Genomic DNA, 23,471 nt, shown 5'->3' with positions numbered 1-23,471 from the left:
AACGAAATGCTCTTTGTTTGTAAAGTAATTTCTTAAAGAGCAAAAAATTTCGTTCACCAAAAAAGTATATAGCCATCATTTACCGAAAAAAAATATTGACCTAATATGAAAAATTGTGTAAACCTAAATTTTAGGACACGCAATTTCCACAACATTAAGGACAAATTACTTTAAAGCAACGAAATTCTAATGAAACGAAAGTTTAAATAGTTGTTTATTTTTTTTTTTTTTTTTCATTACATTTAGGACACGAATCTTTAAAATTTGAGTCCTTCCTTTAAAATAGTTGTCTTTCAACCAAGGCAAATTTTTCTTAAAGTAAATAACATATTTTTCTATTTAAAGAAATCGTCTTTAAACTAACTGATATATTGAATCTTTAGATTTTAGAAAAAAAACGCTTCAAATATATGCTAAGACTTATTCTAAAGATTTTTTTGTTTTTATTTTTATTTATTTTTTTTTTTGTTTTTGAATTTTGAGTTATCTGTTATAATATGGATTTTAAGCTGGCATTTGTTCGCACATGAATATGAATGAAAATTCGATAAATTAGGTCTGTATCCTACATTTATTATTTTCATAGATCGTAATTTAAAAGCTAGATAGGTCCCAAACAAATTCTTTATTTTGAAGAATATACGGCTGTTGCTCGAAATCAATACCAAAATCCTTAAGAGAAGATCAAAATCTTTGGATCCACGTAAACTCTGTTCTCTTTTTGTTTTGAGTGTATAAAAATATCCACAAATTTAACGTCTTGAGAGCTTCACTAGTATACACAGAAAAAAATTCACGTAAATGTTTCTTATTATAGCCTTAATTGAGTTTTAAAAAATATTCAATTAAAATTTTTATTGATTCAACAAATTTTTTAACTGAAACAAAAAATAATAGCACCAATAAATTTTTTAATTGGATGAATTAATTTTTTAATTTACTTCCAATTAATTGTTTAATTGATACTATCATTTCTGTGAATGAAGACATTTCAATTAAAAATTAATTGGATCAATAAATTTCGTGATGGAATCATAAGATTTTTGTGTGTGTAGATATTATTCGTATCAAATGTGGGCCATAATAAAATGCGCCCATCTAAAATATTAGCCCTAAACGTCATTGAGTCTATGGATGGTCATCATTCTTTGTTCCATCCATTACCACACGCACAGAAGGAATATGATCACCTCAAACATGTTTCAAGAGCAAAACATTATTTTTGTATGGTGACCATGTAACATGTTTGTCACTAAAATGTTATTTTCTCGTCAAATATAACCTGCTAGCCGAAATCAGATACATAATTTCCGAGAAAGTAACATGGTTGCGAAAACCATGTTACATGGCCACCACCCAAAAATAACATTTTGCTCTTAAAACATGTTTGAGGTGATCATATTCCTTCTCTGGGTACACGTTGGGCCTCAAATTTTATCCAAAATTGAATTTCCGTGAAAAAGACTCAAATTTTTTGCTTGTTCAAGGTATTCCATTTGCCTAAATATTTTTTTAGTCTGTCTTTAATGTTTCAGCAAATACTTTTTTTTAAACCCCCACCAATGAAAATACCTCCCTGTTTCCTCCTCGAAAAAAAAACAAGAGCCATATCGAAAAAAGGCAATGTGTTATTTTTCTTTGAAGCAAAATTATTCAAAACATAGATGTAATTTACGCTTTAATTTCATACATCATCGTTTTTATTACTAATGGATAAGATAATGTCTGGGTATATGAAAAATATTTCAAGAGCTTTTGTTTTTGCTGTTCAATTGTTTCTTTGCTGTTATTTTTTTTTATGAAATTTCTCAAATTTATAAACGATGATGGAAATGGATAACAATAATTTTAAGAGGAATTTTATTGCAATTTCAATCAATAAAACTGTTTCTCAATTCAAAAATATCGAATCCTATATTGAGAATATCAAGAGTCAAAAAGATATTTGCCTTTAAGAATAATTTACTTAATCTATAAATGGTGTTTAACAGATGAAATTGTAAAGGAAGTGTTGACGTTGGACTGTTGGAAGAGCATATATACGGCAAATTCAAGTAAAATTTTGTTGGATTAATTTATATCATGGTTTGCCTAACTTTCCAACATGTATTTGTTATTTTGTTTTTTGTACACCCAAAGAAGAAATACTGTCCTATGGAACGAAATTTTACACGAAACTCTCCTTTGTTATAAAATATTTTCTTTAAGAGAAAATAAACTATATAACAAGTGATGCAACTATTGTCTTTAGTATTTTTTATTTGTTTTTAAAGGACAAATTTTAGCGGCAAAAGGAAACTTGATTTGTCAAAAATTTCATTCCTCAGAAACAAAATCTTCTTTCAGAGTACTCATCGTACCACTCTCGTGCTTAGAATTCTCTTGACTATCATTTTTATACCCTCCACCATAGGATGGGGGTATATTAACTTTGTCATTCCGTTTGTAACACATCGAAATATTGCTCTAAGACCCCATAAAGTATATATATTCTGGGTCGTGGTGAAATTCTGAGTCGATCTAAGCATGTCCGTCCGTCCGTCTGTTGAAATCACGCTAACTTCCGAACGAAACAAGCTATCGACTTGAAACTTGGCACAAGTAGTTGTTATTGATGTAATTCGGATGGTATTGCAAATGGGCCATATCGGACCACTTTTACGTATAGCCCGCATATAAAGCGAAATTGAAATTTGGTACATGGTGTTAGTATATGGTCTCTAACAACCATGCAAAAATTGGTCCATATCGGTCCATAAGTATATATAGCCCCCATATAAACCGATCCCCAGATTTGGCTTGCGGAGCCTCTAAGAGAAGCAAATTTCATCCGATCCGGCTGACATTTGGTACATAGTGTTAGTGTATGGTCTCTAACAACTACAATTAACTTTTTAATCATGTTAGAAACATTAAGTTAATTAAGTCACTGATTGAAATTTTTAAAATTTTTAATTAACAAATTAATTGATACAATTAACATTTTAATCAAATTCGGAAGACTAATTCAGTTAAAAAAGTGTTGACTTTTTTTTTAATTTTTAATTAAAAATGTATTTCAAACAATCATTTATTAATCCAAATAAAAACTCTAAGCCAATTCAGAAAGTAATTAAAAATAGTTACCTTTTTTAATTAATAAATTAATTGAGTTTTGCAATCAACATCAATTAAATTTTTAATTGAATCAATTAAAAAATTAATTGAAATTTGTTGAAAAAATCAATTAATTTTTTAATCAAGAATTTTTTCTATGCCCAATTAAAACTGTGATTGATACTATCATTTTCGTGATTGAAGACATTTCAATTAAAAAATTAATTGGATCAATTAATTTGGTGATTGAAGCAGAAAAAAAATTTTTTGTGTGTACGTGGTTATGGTATCTAACAATTATGCAAAAATTGGTCCATATCGGTCTTAATTATATATATTTAATTATATAATATTGTATATAATTATATATTTCTATTGAAAATTTTGTCAAATTTTATTGCTATAGAAAATGTTGTCAAAATTGTATTTCTATTGAAAATTTTGTCAAAATTTTATTGCTATAGAAAATTTTGCCACAATTTTATTGCTATAGAAAATTTTGTCAAAATTTTGTTGCTATAGAAAATTTTGTCAAAATTTTATTGCTATAGAAGTTTTATTTCTATAGAAAATTTTGTAAAAATTTTATTGCTATAGAAAATTTTGTCAAAATTTTATTGCTATAGAAAATTTTGTCAAAATTTTATTGCTATGGAAAATTTTGTCAAAATTTTATTTCTATGGAAAATTTTGTCAAAATTTTATTTCTATAGAAAATTTTGTCAAAATTTTATTGCTATAGAAAATTTTGTCAAAATTTTATTTCTATAGAAAATTTTGTCAAAATTTTATTTCTATAGAAAATTTTGTGAAATTTTTTTTTCTATAGAAAATTTTGTCAAAGTTTTATTTCTATAGAAAATTTTGTAAAAATTTTATTGCTATAGAAAATTTTGTCAAAATTTTATTGCTATAGAAAATTTTGTCAAAATTTTATTGCTATAGAAAATTTTGTCAAAATTTTATTTCTATAGAAAATTTTGTCAAAATTTTATTTCTATAGAAAATTTTGTCAAAATTTTATTGCTATAGAAAATTTTGTCAAAATTTTATTTCTATAGAAAATTTTGTAAAAATTTTATTTCTATAGAAAATTTTGTCAAAATTTTATTTCTATAGAAAATTTTGTGAAAATTTTTTTTCTATAGAAAATTTTGTCAAAGCTTTATTTCTATAGAAAATTTTGTCAAAATTTTATGTCTATAGAAAATTTTGTCAAAATTTTATGTCTATAGAAAATTTTGTCAAAATTTTATTGCTATAGAACATTTTGTCAAAATTTTATTGCTATAGAACATTTTATCAAAATTTTATTGCTATAGAAAATTTTGTCAAAATTTTATTTCTATAGAAAATTTTGTCAAAATTTTATTGCTATAGAAAATTTTGTCAAAATTTTATTTCTATAGAAACTTTTGTCAAAATTTTATTTCTATAGAAACCTTTGTCAAAAATTTATATCTATAGAAAATTTTGTCAAACTGAATTATATACGTATTTAATCGGCCTTTTTGTTTAATATATACCCCATATCGACTAACTTACAATTGAGAAGGCGGTGTTAAGAAGTTTTGAGATATCTTGCCATCGGCAAGTGTTATCGCAACCCAAGTAATTCGATTGTGGATGAGAGTCTTTAGTACAAGTTTCTGTGCAATCCATGGTGGAGGATACATAAGATTCGGCCTGGCTTACGGCCGTATATACTTGTTTTAAGTAAAACTTCCTCCTACTTCTCGCAAAAAAACCCCAATCCGACGGCATTTGTCAAAATTTCCACCACCGAATTTTATTTTGATATTTGTAAATATGCGGTTAATTGCTTTTGATCTTATGTCAAACAAAATAAATCACATTTCAATCCTAAGGATCTCCTACATAGCCCTAACCCAATAAACCAAATTATCAACCACAAGAATATGCAAATATTCTTTAAAAAAAAAATACGTAACACTTTTTGACTTTTAAAAACCGCCACTACCATTAACTGAGAAAATCCTTTTTGGCCAAACACACTTAACCAACAACAACAACAAAAAACAAAGGAAGAGATCAACTCGCGGCAACTTGATCACACATTTATAAACGCCACTTGAGTTTCGATATCAAAGAAAATCTCCTTCAGATTACTTTGTTTTTTTTTTTTTTTAATTTTTTTTACCCCACATTTATCGAACCAGATGATACCCTAGTGAAACCCGTTTCAGCGTTTGCTTACGATGCGTTAAGCGGCAAACATCAATGACATTTTTCGGCAACATTAATTCAAAACAAAAATCTTGTCATTAACCCAATAAAGGTGATCGAGAATAATAAGTGGCAGGAGAAAAAAAACGAATAAAAACACTTTTAGAATAAGGTGATGGAGGGGTTCAATGGTATCCACCAAAAAGGAGAAAGATGAACATTAACCGAGCCTAGAGGTCTCAATAAAAAATATTCAATTTAAATTTCCATTCTAAGAACAAACAAATATAATTTGTCACTTAAAAGTGTTTAAAATAATTAGTAATGACGTCTCCCGATTAATTAATACTTGGAAATAGTTATTATAAATTTCAAAGACTTTTATATAAACTTAAATGTTTAAGAAGAACAACTAAATTATATGAAAAAAATTTTTTTTCAACAAATTCAGGAAATCTTTTTAAACATAATTATTCTTGTTAAAGATTTTTTTTCCTAGTTTGAAGGAAAAAAATTGGAGCTAAAATTATTTTTAGTGTTATAGGAAGTACATGATGGATGCATTTTTGTTTTTGATAAAATTTATAAATTTAGGAAAATTTTTAAGACATAATTATGTTTTTTTTTTTTACTTGTTAATAACAATTTTTTCGTATTTAAGCTGAGTACTATGTTCAGTTTTCAAGCTGAAAACCAGCTTGTTTTCACGGTTACATTTTTTAATTAATTCATTTAGAAATATAAAATTATTTGCAATCAATTTCTTGGATCTTTTCCATCCACTATTTGGCATATATATATTTGTACTTTTAATTTAGTGTTTTCGTGAAAAATCCGAACATAGTACTCACCTTTAGAAGCAAACAAAATTGGAGTTAATTGTAAAAATATCTTTAGTGTTATAGAAAGTACACACGGACGAAAAATACTGTTATATGTTTGGGTATAATATATGTTATATTTTTCATATGTTTGGGTGTAAAAGTTATATGTTTGGAACCCAAATTTTTTAATACAATATTTTTAAGTGCAAGCATACAATGTTCATAAACTAGCATAACATGTTTGGGAAATATATTTTAATATGTTAGAACATATTATGTTTGGCACATAAAATTTTTGTAAATATAATATGCTTGTTTGAATCAAACATATTTTAATTTAGAAATATTCTATAAATATATATGTGTTTAAAAAGAGAGACCTAGAGAGTAAGCTGCAAGTAAAAGAATGGAAGTAACCAATTGGCGCCTTAAAAATATATCCACACAAAGAAAATTTCATTAAAATTTTTACTAGCAGTGTATGCCCTAAGGTTAAATATGTTAAAACCATACAAACAATATTTGGTAGATGTTACAGAAGCGATTTTTCTTTTTTTTTTTAAGGGTGCATGATGGAGGCATAGTGTTTGGTAAAATTTTCAAAGTTTAGCGAATTCTGAAGTATTTTGTGGGAAATATGAATTTTGTAATTATTAACTAACGTACACAGAAAAAAAAGTAAAATATTTTGTAGGAAGAATTAACTACGTCGTGCGAAAATTGAACTAAATTGTACTCCACTTTTTAGGACATTTTTTGAGATATAATTATTCTTGTTTTCTTGTTGTTTTTTTTTTTTCCTAGTTTGGAGAATTTTTAACTAAAACATAATAATTTATATGAACTAAAATAAAGATAAATTGGGCTATAAAATTCGAGTTTATATTTAATTCGAATTTATATACAAATTTGTGCTAAACATGTAGCTACCATTTCTTAATTGATACAAATACCTGTGTGAATGTGGTAACACTTGAATTTGATAACACTTAGCTAGCCATTAGTTTGTGACCTTCAACTTTTGATCACAGTATTAAATTTACTTAGAGTGATTATTTTTGGGAAATTTTTCTTAAACCTTATACAATTGCTTAAATTGAAAGACCTTGAAAAATAATTAAATGCCGCAATTAACATTTTAATCAAATTAAAAAATAAAATCAGTTTAAAACAAGTATAAATGGCCGTAAGTTCGGTCAGGCCAAATCTTATGTACCCTCCACCATAGATAGCGTAGAAACTTCTACGAAAGACTGTCATCCACAATCGAATTACTTGGGTTGTGGTATCTTAAATCGTTTTCTAAATTGTGAGTTAGTCCATACGTGGTATATATTAGACAAAAAAGGTATGTGTAGGTAAGTCTACAAATAACTACGAATCGATATGGACTTTTGCACGGTACGTTGGGAGCCTGAATTGAAATATGGGGGTCGCTTATATAGGGGCTATATACAATTTTGAACTTGATATGGACCAATTTTTGTGTGATTGGGGATCGATTTATATGAGGGCTATATATAACTAAAGACCAATATGGACCTAGGTAGGCATGGTTATTAACGGCCATACACTAGCACAATGTACCAAATTGCAACTGACGCAGATGAAATTTGCTCCTCCAAGAGGCTCCAAAACCAAATCTCGGGATCGGTATATGGGGGCTATATATGATTATGAACTGAAATGGACCACTTTTGGCATGGTTGTAAAATATCATATACTACCACCACGTACCAAATTTCAGCCAGATCGGATGAATTTTGCTTCTCCAAAAGGCACTGGAGGTCAAGTCTGGGGATCGGTTTATATGGGGGTTATATATAATTATGGACTGATATAAACAAATTCCTGCATGGTTATTGGATACCATATACTAACATCACGTACCAAATTTCAATCGAATCGGATGAATTTTGCTCTTCCAAGGAGGTCAAATCTGGGGATCGGTTTATATGGGGGCTATATATAATTATGGACCGATTTCGACCAATTTTTGCATTGGTATTTGAGGCCACATATTAACACCACGTACCAAATATCAACTGAATCAGATGAATTTTGGTCTTCCAAGAGGCTCCGGAGGTCAAATCTGGTGATCGGTTTGTATGGGGGCTATATATAATTATGCACCGATGTGGACCAATTTTTGCATGGTCATTAGAGACCATATACTAACACCATATACCAAATTTCAGCCAGATCGGATGAAATTTGCTTCTCTTAGAGGGTCTGTAAGCCAAATTTGGGGGTCCGTTTATATGGGGGCTATACGTAAAAGTGGACCGATATGGCCCATTTGCAATACCATCCGACCTACATCAATAACAACTACTTGTGCCAAGTTTCAAGTCGATAGCTTGTTTCGTTCGGTTAGCGTGATTTCAACAGACGGACGGACGGACATGCTCAGATCGACTCAGAATTTCACCACGACCCAGAATATATATACATTATGGGGTCTTAGAGTAATATTTCGATGTGTTACAAACGGAATGACAAACTCCTATGGTGAAGGGTATAAAAATGATTGAACTCTTTTACATATTTCATTTAAATATTAATTATTAACTATTAATTAATAATTTAATTTAAAAAAAAAAATATTTCTAATTAAAATATAATTGAAAATTTTGTTCATAATGAGTTTCTATATATTTACTATTCGTTGGTTAATTAAAGAAAAAACAACTATAACTATAATCGAAAAATTCGTAAGAAAGTATAAACTCTTATAAAATTACGAGAAAAATTATTTCATTAAAGATAAAATAATCAACAATTAAATAAATATATAAATAATAATTCAATAAATAAGTGATTGCCTCATTTAAAACTTAATTGAGTTTTGCAACCAAAATCGATTATCGGCCATTTCCATGTAGCTCCGTTAGGCTTTAACTGTCAGTTAACAGAAAGAAAAATGTAAATATATTTTCTCCGGTTAACTTTAACTGAAAAATTTTTAGCAGTTAAGTTTCTAACTGGCATATGGAATATATACGCAAGATGACAGATATGTAGATATCACGGTTTACAAGTTCGTTAGCTAACGTAGCACTAACGGAGTTTCATGAAAATTGAGGTAAATGTGAAAATTGAACCAATTAATTGAAAATGCCGAAAAATTAATTAATTTTTTTAAATGTGTTTTATTTTTTTTGTGAATTTTCAACATTGTAAGAGCTACATTACTTTCCCCTTCAACGCAAATTCGCCTTTTGACTTTTTAATATTCGATTAGTCGATTATTTCGACTTTCGTGGGTGTCCACTTCTGAGAGATTTGGCTGTATTTAGCAGCCACTGTTGACTACTGTGTGCCAAATCAATCAATCGAACAAAATAAACTTATGTAGTATCTGCATGTAAAGTAAAAGAGGGGGCATAAGAAAATTGAATTTTTCAAGGCTTCAAAATCTACTGGTGGACTCAGGACGCGACAATAATCGAAAATGATATACTTGAGTTTAAAGTAGAATATTCCAAATGTGTTTCTAACTAGAGACAATTTGTTTTCAAAGCCATCTGTTACAATCCTCTTGAACGTCATAATATTTTAAAAGGATACGGATAAGTGCTTAAATAATACAATGTAAAAAATAAAAACAAATATTAAAGTGAGCCATTCCCAATATCGCGTATCATACAAAGGAGAAAAAAAATCGAAAATAAATATAAAACAGGTTTCTCTCATATAAGATTCCCTTTTTATAGACCCTCCATAGAGAAGACATATGCAGTTAATATGCACATCAATCATATAATGATTATTATAGCCATCAAAAGTATTTAGTAAACCACTCTCCAACCAGCTGTGGTTTCGTTAAAGCCGCCATTATCATATGGTTAAATAATGATGACCACTTATTTCGTTATTTCATTCATGTTTGCAATTTATGGGGAGTAGTCGTAATGTTTTTATAGCATGAACAGTAGTAGGAGGCATCAAAAATTACTTTGTTCTGTGAATATGTAGAGACCACTTTGCCACTGGTCAATAAGCTATGGAATGTTTTCAGGGTTCTTGTGATATTGTACAAAACATTTAAGGGGGGATAATAAAACTTCTAACGGCAAGTTCGATTCTAATAAAAAGTGTAAATTTTTTTAAATTGTCTGCAAAATATAAACAGCAATATCAAAACTTGTGAATTTTGTATCCCTTCAAATATTACATATTAACAATATGTGATAAATGATTTAACGAAACACAATCACTAAGGCAAAGGGAAAATAAGTGCAACACCAGGTCAACACATTTTCCCAGAAACGAATTCGCCCTATGTAATGCAATTTTAGTGCAATTATTTTTTATACTTTACTCGAAATCGTCTTACACTGAAAAAAAGCATACTCGGTTCCAAAGATTTTGTCTTTATTTTAAAAAATTTGGTATTGATTCCGAGCCAAAGAAGCGGAGAATACAAGTAAGGATACTTTTAAGACACAATTCTCTTTTAAATTTAGGTTTTGTGTACTTGCTTCTAGGAAGCAAATTTTAATTTTTCGCTTTCTCAGCTTTTTTTCTTCATATGCTATCAAAGTCCTTTAAAAACGAGTTAACGGCAACTTTATTTTCCAAATTAGGACTCGACTTTCAGTAGAAATTATGCTATGTTTGAAGTAAAAAACTTCTTTAAAATAAAGTTTTGAAAAACATGTCCTATATTGGAACGATTTTTTGCTTTGTAGTCAAGATGCAAAAAGATAACAAATTTAAAGGCAATTTCATTAAATTTAAAGAATTTTTCTGAATTATTAAAGTCAAGTTGACCTTAGCCTATAAATTTTTTCTTTCATGTTAAGATACCCATTTTTAAGACAAATCACTTAATTATAAGGACAATACGACTTCATTGAAAAGTTTATCGACTTTTGGACAAGGAAAATAACTTTATTTTAGAGAAATGCGTCTTCTATGCTAAGCAAAATTTGTATTCGTATTTTAAAGACATGAAATCTTTGACCTCACGACAATATTTTTTTTTTCAGTGTAGCTAAATTTAACGTTATTTAATTAAAAATCAATACAAGCGAGACTAAATTTAAACTAAATTATATTAAATTAAAAAATTACCTGACTTACATTTAAATAAAATTATTTTGTTTTATATATGATTACACTACCATCACTCTGCTTTTGTCTACTAGGCCATGGTTTAAAATCGAAGCAAGCCTCCTCCAAACAAAATAAAAGAACCCTCAAATAAACTCATATTAAATATAAAGCTAGCAGCTAGCAATATGCAACCTCCTCGCCACAACCGGACTGGTCTAAAGTGAAACGTTTGTATTTCGCCGCATTTGCTGGGTTGTTGGTTCGTAGCATTTGTGTTTTCTTTTCTTTTTCTCTGATCCTGTTGGCAAAAGCGCGTTGCGTTTTATTTAATGCATTTTCGAGTGGATCAATTTGTCTGTTGTTCAATTTTCACAGAGACTTTATTTATGGCAGCAGGAAGATGTGGCCAAAGCAAGCCGCCAAGAGATCACAGTAAAAGCAAATGTGTAGGAAGGGAAAAGAAACCGCACACTCACACACAAAAATTCATCTGGATTTCGACTTTATTGCCAATGATGATGGCAAGAGGGGAACTCGAATTAAAACCCAATATCCAGAAAAGACAAAATCAACAAAGACAAAGGAAGTAAAGTAATTTGTGTGATCACTTTTTGATCTTGACCACAGATCAAAAATCACAATAAAATACGAAAGAAAATCAATGGATGATGACTCACTTTTTATGGAAACCCACAGTGCAAAAATAATGTCGTCTCCAATGAAAAATTTATTGAGCTATTGACGATTGAAACTTAATATTTTCTTGTGAGTTGTTTGCTAGAGATTACTCTTTTAGTCTTTTGTTGTTGTCGTTGTTATTTAATTAGTATTCAAATTGTATTCAAATTTGATTTTGCATTCGCCATCTGCTGAAATGAGAATGGTAGTGTATGAAAGCCGTGTTAGATTCGCTGTAATTTATTTGTATAATTTGTCACATGCGATAAGATTAGATAAAAATGGAGGGGAAAAGTGTAGATTTATAGATTTTTAATTTATTTTTACTAAAACAAAAATTGTTTCACACATAATTCAAGTCAATAAATTGACACAAACAAGAGAGTTAGTTCAAATACATGTGATATTTTATTTGATTTAGAGTATTGCAAAGATTATGTCTTCAGTTAAGAAGAACTTCATTATATATCATAAGCAAATGCAATGAATAAAATTGTTTTTACTTTTATTTATTTATCGATTACACTCTAAAAAAAGTGAACCCTCTATTTCACTAAAGCCAATTTAACTTAATGTTAGTTCATGGGATTATTAAGTTTGGAGAAAGTTTCTTTCAAGCTTATTTAGTTTATCGACCTTTTTTTCCTAATTATTAGCATTTGTTTTTGGTATGTTTTTTTGTTTTTGGTATGTTTTTTTCCTGCTTCGACCGAACACCAAAAAGTTTTTCAGCGCTGGATTATCCCACCTCAGTAATGCTGGTGACATTTCTGAGGGTTTCAAAGCTTCTCTAAGTGGTTTCACTGCAATGTGGAACGCCGTTCGGACTCGGCTATAAAAAGGAGGTCCCTTGTCATTGAGCTTAACATGGAAACGGGCAGCACTCAGCAGTGCTGCCGCTAGTGACAAATTGAGTGAAGTAGATTTTGGAAAAAAGTGGAGTAGATTGAATAAAATTGAAGTAGCATACATTTTTGAAAACAAACAATAGAATTCATTTTATTATACCCTCCACCATAGGATGGGGGGTATATTAACTTTGTCATTCCGTTTGTAACACATCGAAACATTGCTCTAAGACCCCATAAAGTATATATATATTCTGGGTCGTGGTGAAATTCTGACTCGATCTGAGCATGTCCGTCTGTCCGTCCGTCTGTTGAAAAACGCTAACTTCCGAACGAAAGAAGCTATCGACTTGAAACTTGGCACAAGTAGTTGTTATTGATGTAGGTCGGATGGTATTGCCAATGCGCCATATCGGTCCACTTTTACGTATAGCCCACATATAAACGGATCCCCAAATTTGGCTTGCGGGGACTCTAAGAGAAGCAAATTTCATCCGATCCAGCTGAAATTTGGTACATGGCTTCAGCATATGATCTCTAACAACCATGCAAAAATTGGTCCACATCGGTCCATAATTATATATAGCCCCCATATTAACTGATCCCCCGATTTGGCTTGCGGAGCCTCTAAGAGAACCAAATTTCATCCGATCTGGCTGAAATTTGGTACATGGTGTAAGTATATGGTCTCTAACAACTATGCAAAAATTGGTCCACATCGGTTAATAATTCAATGATTAAAACCGCTATGTTCATCGTAATTAAAGGAATAGGAAAAACAATTAGGTAATATGGGGAAAAATTAAAAAATTTGAAGCAGAACAAAAAGTGAAGCAGATTTTTGAAAGAAGGAGTGACGAAGTAAATTTTGTGAAAATGAAGCAAAATACTTCGATTGAAGTAGTAGCGGCAGCACTGGCACTCAGTGATAAGAGAGAAGTTCACCAGTGTGGTATCACAATGGACTGAATAGTCTAAGTGAGCCTGATACATCAGGCTGCCACCTAACCTAACTTAACCTAAGGTCACTTTAAAATGCGAATAAAACAAGTATTGAATTGTTCCATTATTTCCATCCAACGTTTCGCTGGGATTATTTCCATCCTCACTCTTCACTCTAAAAATTTTTTTCCTACATTAGTTAAATGAACTAAAAAACGTGAAAAAATTGTACACATAAAGATTTACTAAATTCGTACTTATCACAAAATAGTTCATTATTTCTTTAAATTTATAAATTTTACTATAAATGCGCCCATCTTGAACTTGGTATGGCACTAATGACATTCTTACAATTTTGAACTCTAATTTTTTCCTTCAAGCTACAAAATTTTCTTTAACAATTCCCAGCAAAAAAATTTGGAAGTTCTTCCAAAGGCACAACTTTAAAAGCATTTCCAGAAGATGAACTCCCAATGATGTTCTTTATTTTAACTACCCAGGAAGTTCTTTTAATTCAATTTTTTATAACTTGGTTTTTGAATACTTTTAATGGATAATTTTAACTTTTTTTGTTTCAAATAGGTTAAAAACAGAGTAAGAATTCATAAAATGGTACAAAACATTTAAATTTTGTTGACAAGTGTTAGAATCCATTAAAAATTATAAAAATTATTTTACAAACACAAAATATCACAAAATTTTTTTATTTACATCCAAAACATTGAATTCGGTTCACACCTAAAGAAGTGATGCAAATTCAGTGCAACGACTGTTGAAATGGAGGACTTCCATCCTATGACAAGCCCATGTTAAATTCATCGCTTCTGGGTCAATTTTGCACCACTTCCGGATCCAAAAAGAACATTTTCATTACTTTTTTGGCGACGCTTTTTTGCTGGGAAGTGAAAAAAAATTATTTATGTGTAATAAATTTTCTTGAATTTGTCGGCGTGATGTCAGCATTTGTAAAACTGTTTATTTAAAATTTTCTAAAATTAACCAAAAATTTTTCTTTCTGGTTTTTTCAGTGTAATTACATTTACAATAAAATTATAAATATTATTGTAACCTTTGGCTGGTAGGGTCTTAAGCTTAATGAATAAAATATTGACCTAATATGGACCATCTTGCAACCTAATTTTTTGGACACGCAATTTACACAAAATTAAAGGCAAATGTATTTAAAATTAAGACATTTTAATTAATCAATCGCAATCAATGCCAAAATTCTTAAGGGAAGGTCAAAAAATCAATTTCTTTTCTTGGAAACGAAGTTTTAGACAAGTATTTCATTAAGACCAAGAGATTGTGACAGAAGATCCCAGCAAAAAAATTAGAAGTTCTTCTAAAGGCACAACTTTAAAACCACTTCCAAAAATGTCCTCCCAAAGGTGTTCTTCATTTTTACTACACAGGAAGTTCTTTTAATTCAAGTTTTTATGTTATAACTCGGTTTTTTCATATTTTTAATGGGTAATTTTAACATTTTTTGCTTCAAATACAGAGTAAGAATTTAAAAAAATGGTACCAATTATTTAAATTTTGTCGAAAAAAATGCTAAATCCATTCTAGAAAAAAATGTTTTTGAAAGTATTTGAGATCTAACGTTTCAGAAAAGCTTGAAGAAGTATTAAAAATGCATGAAATTGAATTGATTCAAGAATACTTATCCCTTGCGGTATTAAACATGACTAATCTGCACGCTTTTTTGGCCTAGAAATGGCATAAACTCAAGTCAATTCACAATGATTTTGCTTGTTTTACATCCGATTTTCCTGCATCATTAATCAAACATCGATTTTTCACAGAAAGTTTAAAACTACTAAAAATTGAATTTCAATAACTAATTATTTTATTTGTCCATCAAAAAATTAAATAATTTGCAACCCCATTATCTATAATGCAAAAAAAAAAGAAAACAAAAACTGCAACAATGGAACTACCAATTTACTCGGATAAAAACAACACAATAAAAACAAGTTAAATGAGTTTATAATTCGAACCATTCATCCAATTTTAAGGCTTATTATTGCATTTATTTTCATTTCTTTCCTTTTCATGAACAATAAAGCTTTTAAGCTGTTTTTTTCAACCATCGATCAAAACTAACAAGACTTAAATTTATACCGGCACTTGAAGTTATTAATATTTATGATCGTTTATTTGTTCAAATATGAATGTGGCCCATATATTATGACCATAATAAATAAAAACTGTATGAACAAATGAGAATATGGGCTACTAGTAGTTGTGTGTAGGATTGTAAGCTCAGCTGAGATGTAATAAATTTGCTAGTGTATTTGGTAAGGCAATGCATTCTATTGTGAATAATATAGAGAGAGCGGGAGAGAGAGTTCTGCATTGACTTTGTGCATTAATAAGAGTGAGAATGTATATGTGATAGCACATTGGGGTTATTGAAACAAATGCTTGGGTAAGTCTTAATTAAAAACGAAGTGGGAGCAAAAAGAAAAATTTTGTTTTTACAGGAAATTGAAGGCACTAATAACTATAGTTTCATAACGATTCGATTTAGGTTAAATACACGGATGAAAAAGACTGTTTTTCATATGTTTGGCTACCCTGCCAGCATTTCAAAGTTCCATTTCAACCTCATCGTTACCACAGACTCGTAAATGTCACTTCAACCATCATGAAAAGGTACATCAAAAAGTACATGCAAGTAATTTGCCATCCCTACTGTTAAAAAAGCCATTTTTTTTGTGAAACGCCAAGCGCAACCAGCTTGTTATATTTTAATTAAATAAAAACGAAAATAAAGTTCTGGAAACATAGATTATACGCTTAAAATTGTGAAAGGTATATTGGTGAACAATTTGGTGATTTTCCAAATGGAATAAAGTGATTGTTTTTCAGATATTTTACAGACACGCTGCCTCCATGGAATAAAAACACTGGTTGATAGACGCAGCAACATGTAACTCGCTACTTGTAACTCAACATCATCATTAATGCCAAAAATTATGTTAAATGTAATGTGATAGTGGTATAAATGTTATATTTTTAAGAATTTGTAAATGTTTAATCAAATTAATAAATATCTAAACAAACGTGTTTTACTCGACCACAATGATTCTTTTACAACTATCTTAAAATGCACTTTTTCTGATTGTTTGGAGGGTCCCTTATTGGCGTCGTTCTAAATTGATCTATAAAGGCACCTAATAATTGCACTCATGCGAAACCTTTTTGTAGTAACTTTTGCGTGGTACAACTTCTCAATAGTGACGGCGCTTTTCCGACGAGTTTTTGATATCGTATACGATTGTTTTCGACGTGGTGGAGATTCTCAGAAGTGTCGTCAAATTCCAAAAATGTTGGCAGGGTATAAACATTATATGTTTGGAACACAAATTTTTAAACACAATATTTTTGAGTGCAAGCATATAATGTTCATAAACTAGCATAACATGTTTGGCACATATATGTTAATATGTTAGAACATATTATGTTTGGGACATTAAATGTTTGTAAATATAATATGCTTGGATGCAAACATATATTAATTTAGAAATAGCCTATAAACATATATGTGTTTAGTAGCTTGGAGCGCTATTTAACAGGGAGCGATATTGAATTAAGTTGGTGGTTGTTGCTTGTTATTACAAAATGAACATTTTATTTTTCCTTGGGCAATTGATCAGCTACTTCTTTGATCCTTACAAACTGTGTGGTCCGCTGTTCGAATCCCCGTCCGGCAAAAGGAAAAATTAAAATAAAAAAAATCATAAAATTGAATAATTTCTTCTACAATGTTTGTATTACAGAAAAAGGTGCTAAGAACTAAAAAATCTCGTGGAAGTGAGAAAGATGTGAGGGAATATACAATTGGGCAGAAACAAAATTTTGAGCATTCAGGTCGAAAACCTATGTTGTTAGCACCTATATTACCTGTTTATTTTCATAATTCATTATGATTGTAAATATATAAATAAATAAATAAAATTTTGAGCACAATATTGTTTGGGAGAATTTTTTTAAGCATATAATATTTTTGGGTGCAAAATGCTTCCAAACATATTATATGTTCACATAATAACATATTGTTTTTTGGAAGACAACATTATTGAATTTGGATGAAAAAATACAAAATGTTTTGAACTTAGACTACCCAAACATATATTGTTTAGACTAATATGCTTTCAAACATATTATATATTGGAAGAGATCGAACATATAAATGTTTGGGCAATACCCAAAAATGTATATGCTTGAAGCAAAATATGTTTGGGAGTATATGTTACAGAAGCGATTTTTTGTGAGAGTGTATGTACCGTTTTGTTCAATAACTTAACAATTGTTGCCATTTTGAAGCAATTTCACTATGCCTCTCTCACAGAAGCCCTTTTTATTATGTCTCTCTCATAGATATTGATTTGATAACGCCTCTCTTAAAAAGAGTTTTTTAATCAAGAAAATTGTTCGAATAAGAAAATTAGAAAACTATTCTTTTGCTTTGATACTTGATACAAAATGACAATAACAAATGCGAAATTTAAAATCATCTCCCAGTGTGTTGTGTGGTCAAAATCTATGACATAAAATAAAATAAAACTCAAACAATACTTACTATCATGGAATTTTATTTTCCCCCTTGCATACGTATACTTGTGTATATATTTACAAACAAGCCAAAAAAGTTCAGAAAGCTAACTTGAAGAAAAATGTGGCCGTTCAAGTTACAAGGCACAAAGAAACAAAACAAAATTCAAAAAAAAATATTTAACGTGCAAAATCGCCATTAAATTTTGGTTTTTATGTGAAAGAATTTATGGAAGGCTTTCAAATTTACTTCTTCCTTCACTCCAAACACAACATGGCCTATGGGATTTTTTTGAATTAAATATAAAGAGGTGGAGACAGGCATTACAATTTACAATGGTATGGCATTACTGTGAGGATAAAAAGAAAGCATGCGTAGTTTAATGGGTAGGGCCAAATTTAACGTGGTCAGAAATCGTAAAACATTTTTGTATCGCATATTATGAACTCGTATATAAGGAAGATGTCTGCAATGAAATTAGAGCTGTGGCGACATTGACTTTTTGTTTAAAGCTGAGTACTATGTTCAGTTTTCAAGCTGAAAACCAGCTTTTTCACGGTTACTTTTCTTAATTAATTAATTTAGAAATATAAAATGATTATCAATCAATTCAAAGGATCTTTTCCATCCATTATTTGATAAGACTTGATAAAAATATAATAGTCTTCATAAATATTTTTGTACTTTTAATTTAGTGTTTTGGTGAAAAAACCGAACATAGCACTCACCTTAATGTTCAAATTTTTATTTAAAAAATATATATTATAATAAATAATTTTATTTTTGTCAAAAATTCATCTGAAGAAAACATTTACTCTTTAAGTGCTGCCTATTACGCCTTCGGACCTATAAGGACCTTCGATATTATTTAGATGAAAATATGATTTGTCTGCACTCATTGATATGTAAAATTAATATATCAAAGATCATTCAGAAGTAAATAAAATAACATAAAAATAGTTCCGCACAAAGTGGCAACTCTAGAAATGTTTAACAGCTATTTTTTTTTTTTTTTTGCTGTAATACTAAGCAACCATGATTTTTGACATTTAGATGTATTTATCAGTTGTGGTCAGCTGATTGTAATAGATTTCCGTTACGTGAACATTTTGTGCCAATCCCCTATAATAATATACACGCACAGAAAAACCATGCTTACCACAGCCATTTAGAGCGTTACAAAAAAAAACTTTTCTTTCGAATATGATCACGACATTCATGTTTCTTCTCTAATTGTAAGTTATTATTTATTTCAATAAAATAAACTCACCATTATTTTCTTTTTTTCAGTCAAATTCCGATCAATTATCTACCCGTGATCAATTGTTATTGCAACAAGACTTAAGAGCATCAAACACAACAGCAGGTGGACAATATCATCAATCTTTGGGTCAGAAGTATTCCTTGAGTTCCTCTTTGGATCAACAACAGGATTTCCCCTTACATACCGCTAAAATGTATCACTCAGGAGCTGGATATCCAGATCTCAGTGGCGCCACTGGAGGTGGTGGTGTTAGTTCTTATCACCAGCAGGCTGCTGCTGCTGCGGCCACTGTCAGTGCACCCGTCTATGTACCCTCGAATCGAGCTCTAACCAATAGCCAATATCAACATGTTGCCGCCCATTTTGGTACAGCAGCAGCACAAAATGCCTGGACATCGGATAGCTTTGGCACCGCGCATGCCCAATTGCCACCCCAGTTCTACACACAAAATGCCGTTATGATGGGTTCGTGGCGGGCAGCATATGATCCAACGGGTTTCCAACGTTCATCACCCTATGATAGTGCAATAGATTTTCAATTTGGCGAAGGACGCGAATGTGTAAATTGTGGTGCGATAAGCACGCCATTGTGGCGGCGTGATGGCACCGGCCATTATCTTTGTAACGCTTGCGGATTGTATCACAAAATGAACGGTATGAACCGACCGTTGATCAAGCCAAGCAAGCGATTGGTGAGTGCAGTGAGTGTTAATTCCAATCTATTTTTTGTAGTTTTCTTATCCTGGAAATTCATAGTGAATGAAATTTTAAACTTGGATTAGGATTTAAAAATGTTTACAGTTAAAGCATAACTTTAAAATTTACCTAAATAAACTTTTTAAAGTTAGAAACGGAGTTAAAATATTTTTTTTAATTGTAGCGGTTATTTTCCCGCTATTTTAGCTTGCCAACAGAACCCTAACGGCTGACGATATGCGAACACTTGTTTACGTATGGGAAATTAAAAATGCTAGACTGTCAGCGAGTAGTATAAGTGACATAGAGTTGCCATTGAGCCCAAATTTTAACGAGCGTCAATTATTTTATATATATCCGGATCGAAATCCAAACCAAGTTTAATAACATTACTATTTTCCAAATTATCTAGCTCAAACACTTTAACATGTACCCACTATCTTTTAACAGACTGCCACTAGACGTTTGGGCCTATGCTGTACGAATTGTGGAACACGTACCACAACTTTGTGGAGACGTAACAATGAAGGGGAACCTGTGTGCAATGCCTGTGGACTTTACTTCAAATTGCATGGGGTAAATCGCCCGCTAGCAATGCGCAAAGATGGTATACAAACCAGAAAAAGGAAGCCAAAGAAAACGGGAAATTCCAATGAAAATGGCAAGGAGATTAAGGATGATGGTAAATACATATAATATTTAATAATAAAATTTGAAAAAAGTTGTAATTAATCGAATTTTATATCTAGATCTCAAACCATCAATGGGTATGGAACGCCACAGCTTACCTGGTTCATTGGCTTCAAAATTACAAAGTGATTTGGCTGTTAAGAGTGCTAGTTCTAGCTCAGCTTTACATAATCTTAGCCTAGGATCGGCAGCGTCTAGTGCACTCCATAGTACCCTTAGCCATCATATGCATTTTTCAACCCCATCATCGCAACAAAGCAGACTGAGCGGAGTATCACACAACACCTCTTCAACATCGGTAAACTCCTCAACGGCAGGCACAACCACCAACACCTCCTCTAGTAATCTCAATTCGAGCCACAACAATAGTCTGTACTCGCCGTCAGCAGCTTTGGCTGCTCAAGCTAATTTAAATCATTCCCAACTTTCCGCTTCGCCCTTTGGAAGTCAAAAATATGAGCATTTACTAAGTGGAAGCAATTCTCTGAGCAATGGTTTAAGTTCATCATCGACACCAACATCAAATTATCATGCCCACCATTTGCATCATCACCACCATCATGCTGCTGCAGCTGCGGCCCACCATGCAGCATCAGCGGCTCATCATCATCACCACCATCATTCACCATCATCGTTGTCTCATCAGGTGGCAACATCGGCGAGCAGTGGGGGCAGCCTGGGAGGTTATAGTGTGAAATCCGAGACAAATTCGACCAACTATGACTATGTAAACAATTGCTATTTTGGTTCATCATTTGGAGCTTTGGGTGGGTCATCGTCATCGACGGCAGGTATGCATGGTGCCACAGCCTCTGATATGGCAGGTGTATATCATCATCAGCATAATGTCATACAAGCTGCAAAATTAATGGCCACATCGTAGGACAGCATAAAATGGGAAAATACAGTATTAAAAATATAAAGAAATGCGAGATGATGCAAGCGGATCCAAGAGATTCGGGTAATATCAGGCCAGCAGTTTCGGTTTCTAAATGCAACCGAAAATTTATATGATATATCCTTGAATTCGTACAACAAACCATGTGCGTCTGAACGGCCCGTAATACATTGTTGCCACATATATCAAATATTTACATCATGTAGCGCTCACACTATATTCGAAATCTTTGTAGCCGTTTTCTTACAAAAACGTGATTTCAAACGTCAACAGTCCCGATTTCGATTGTATGGAGATGTCTTCAATCGAAATGGGAGCTACTTTCACCGATTTGTCGTATTGTGTCATACACCCGAATTTTTCCAAATATTTTTTGGAAATAACATTACCAGTATTGTAAGTTTTTTCCAGAGTGCAGATAAATATGAAAATCTCAAAGTTATATAGATTTTAGTTAAATTAAAATATAGGTTGAATACTTCAATAAAACATGTACATTTATAATCATTAAAAATAAGCAAATGATATTTCACCATTCATATTGAGAATCATATACAAACTTGTAAATACTTTCCATAAAATCGGTTATTGCAAAAAAAATATTTTGATAGGATCATCAACTCTCGTGCATTTTTAGGTTACTAAACGATATATATTAAATTTTGTACAAAGTATTGTAGGTAATACATATATATAAAGTCTATCTATCGATCTATCTTAGTTTTTAAAACAGGCATATTTACATGACATCTGGCGAAATAGAGAGTGCCTATTTGGACGCGAAAATCCTCTTGCCTCTAAAAATCTCATTCTACTTTAATAAGAATTAGTTACTAGTTAGTTATCGTATACATATAAAAAAATATTGTAAAATCATATTAAATTTAAATACAAATTAAAAATATGTGTATTCAAATAAAATGAATTGAAAACAGTTTTAAAAGTTATCACTCAATATATTCAAAGAAGTTTATTATGCGCCGTCCAGACTATAAGAGTATCCGGACGACAGTGACTCAGGGATGCAAAATAAAATGTTTAAATTGTACTAACGAGAATAATGCATTTTGGTTTTAAATTGTACCAAATTTCAAAAATAGTAACCGAAAAAATTTTTTATTCTAAAAAAATACCATTTTTAATAGTTAAGGCCTAAGATCACGTCTGATCACGTCTGCGCGCGAAAAACTGTTATACTCCATACAAAAAAACGTTGGCGTGGAATAAATGCGAAATCTTTGTTTTGAGCATTTTCAAACACATATTTATACAACCCTGGATTTTTCGCACGAAAAAATAGGCAGGCATATTATTTCGCATAAATAAGTTAACATCCCTGGGTTTGAAACCCTATCTACGGAGATAGATGAAGATATTCGTTTTTCGCAGAAACGAACTTAGTACTAAGCATAAGTGCCAAAAGCAAACTGACCGAAACCAACAACCAGTCATAGAATTACCCTTAGTAATACTTACTGTCAATATTTTTGAATATTTAATTTGGAGAACTTTGCCGTCGGAATACCTCGCACTGGTTGGGACTTTGCTCAGGTTTGGATATAACATCCCTGCCAACATTTTTTGCATTTGGCGGCACTTCTGAGAATCTCCACCACGTCGAAAACAATCGTATACGACATCCAAAACTCGTTCGAAAAGCGCCGTCCCTATTGAGAAGTTGTACCACGCCAAGTTACTTCAAAAAAGTATCGCATGAGTGCAA

The 23,471-nt window shown here is 31.0% G+C and overlaps 1 protein-coding gene and 1 long non-coding RNA gene across 5 annotated transcripts in view; both read left to right on the top strand.

Moving 5' to 3' along the window:
• The window catches only part of pnr (pannier), an 82,587-nt gene extending 59,905 nt beyond the window's left edge, over positions 1-22,682 (top strand). For 3 of the 4 annotated variants that reach the window (XM_075289248.1, XM_075289251.1, XM_075289250.1), the window contains 3 exons: positions 19,491-20,165; positions 20,611-20,842; positions 20,910-22,682. In XM_075289248.1, the coding sequence (XP_075145363.1) occupies positions 19,491-20,165; positions 20,611-20,842; positions 20,910-21,733 (1,731 nt within the window). In that variant the 3' untranslated portion in view covers positions 21,734-22,682. The remainder of the gene's footprint in view (positions 1-19,490; positions 20,166-20,610; positions 20,843-20,909) is intronic. The other variant, XM_075289249.1, reaches the window with a different exon arrangement.
• On the top strand, positions 16,231-16,727 carry LOC142237505 (uncharacterized). Its single transcript, XR_012722501.1, has 2 exons — positions 16,231-16,456; positions 16,514-16,727. It is a non-coding gene; the product is annotated as an uncharacterized LOC142237505 (long non-coding RNA).
• Positions 22,683-23,471: the final 789 nt, after the last annotated feature.

Source organism: Haematobia irritans, chromosome 1 (assembly GCF_050003625.1).
Source record: "Haematobia irritans isolate KBUSLIRL chromosome 1, ASM5000362v1, whole genome shotgun sequence".
Classification (NCBI taxonomy): Eukaryota; Metazoa; Arthropoda; class Insecta; order Diptera; family Muscidae; genus Haematobia; species Haematobia irritans.
The sequence above is the reverse complement of the archived record's forward strand: the minus strand, read 5'-3'. Positions and strand labels throughout refer to the sequence as shown.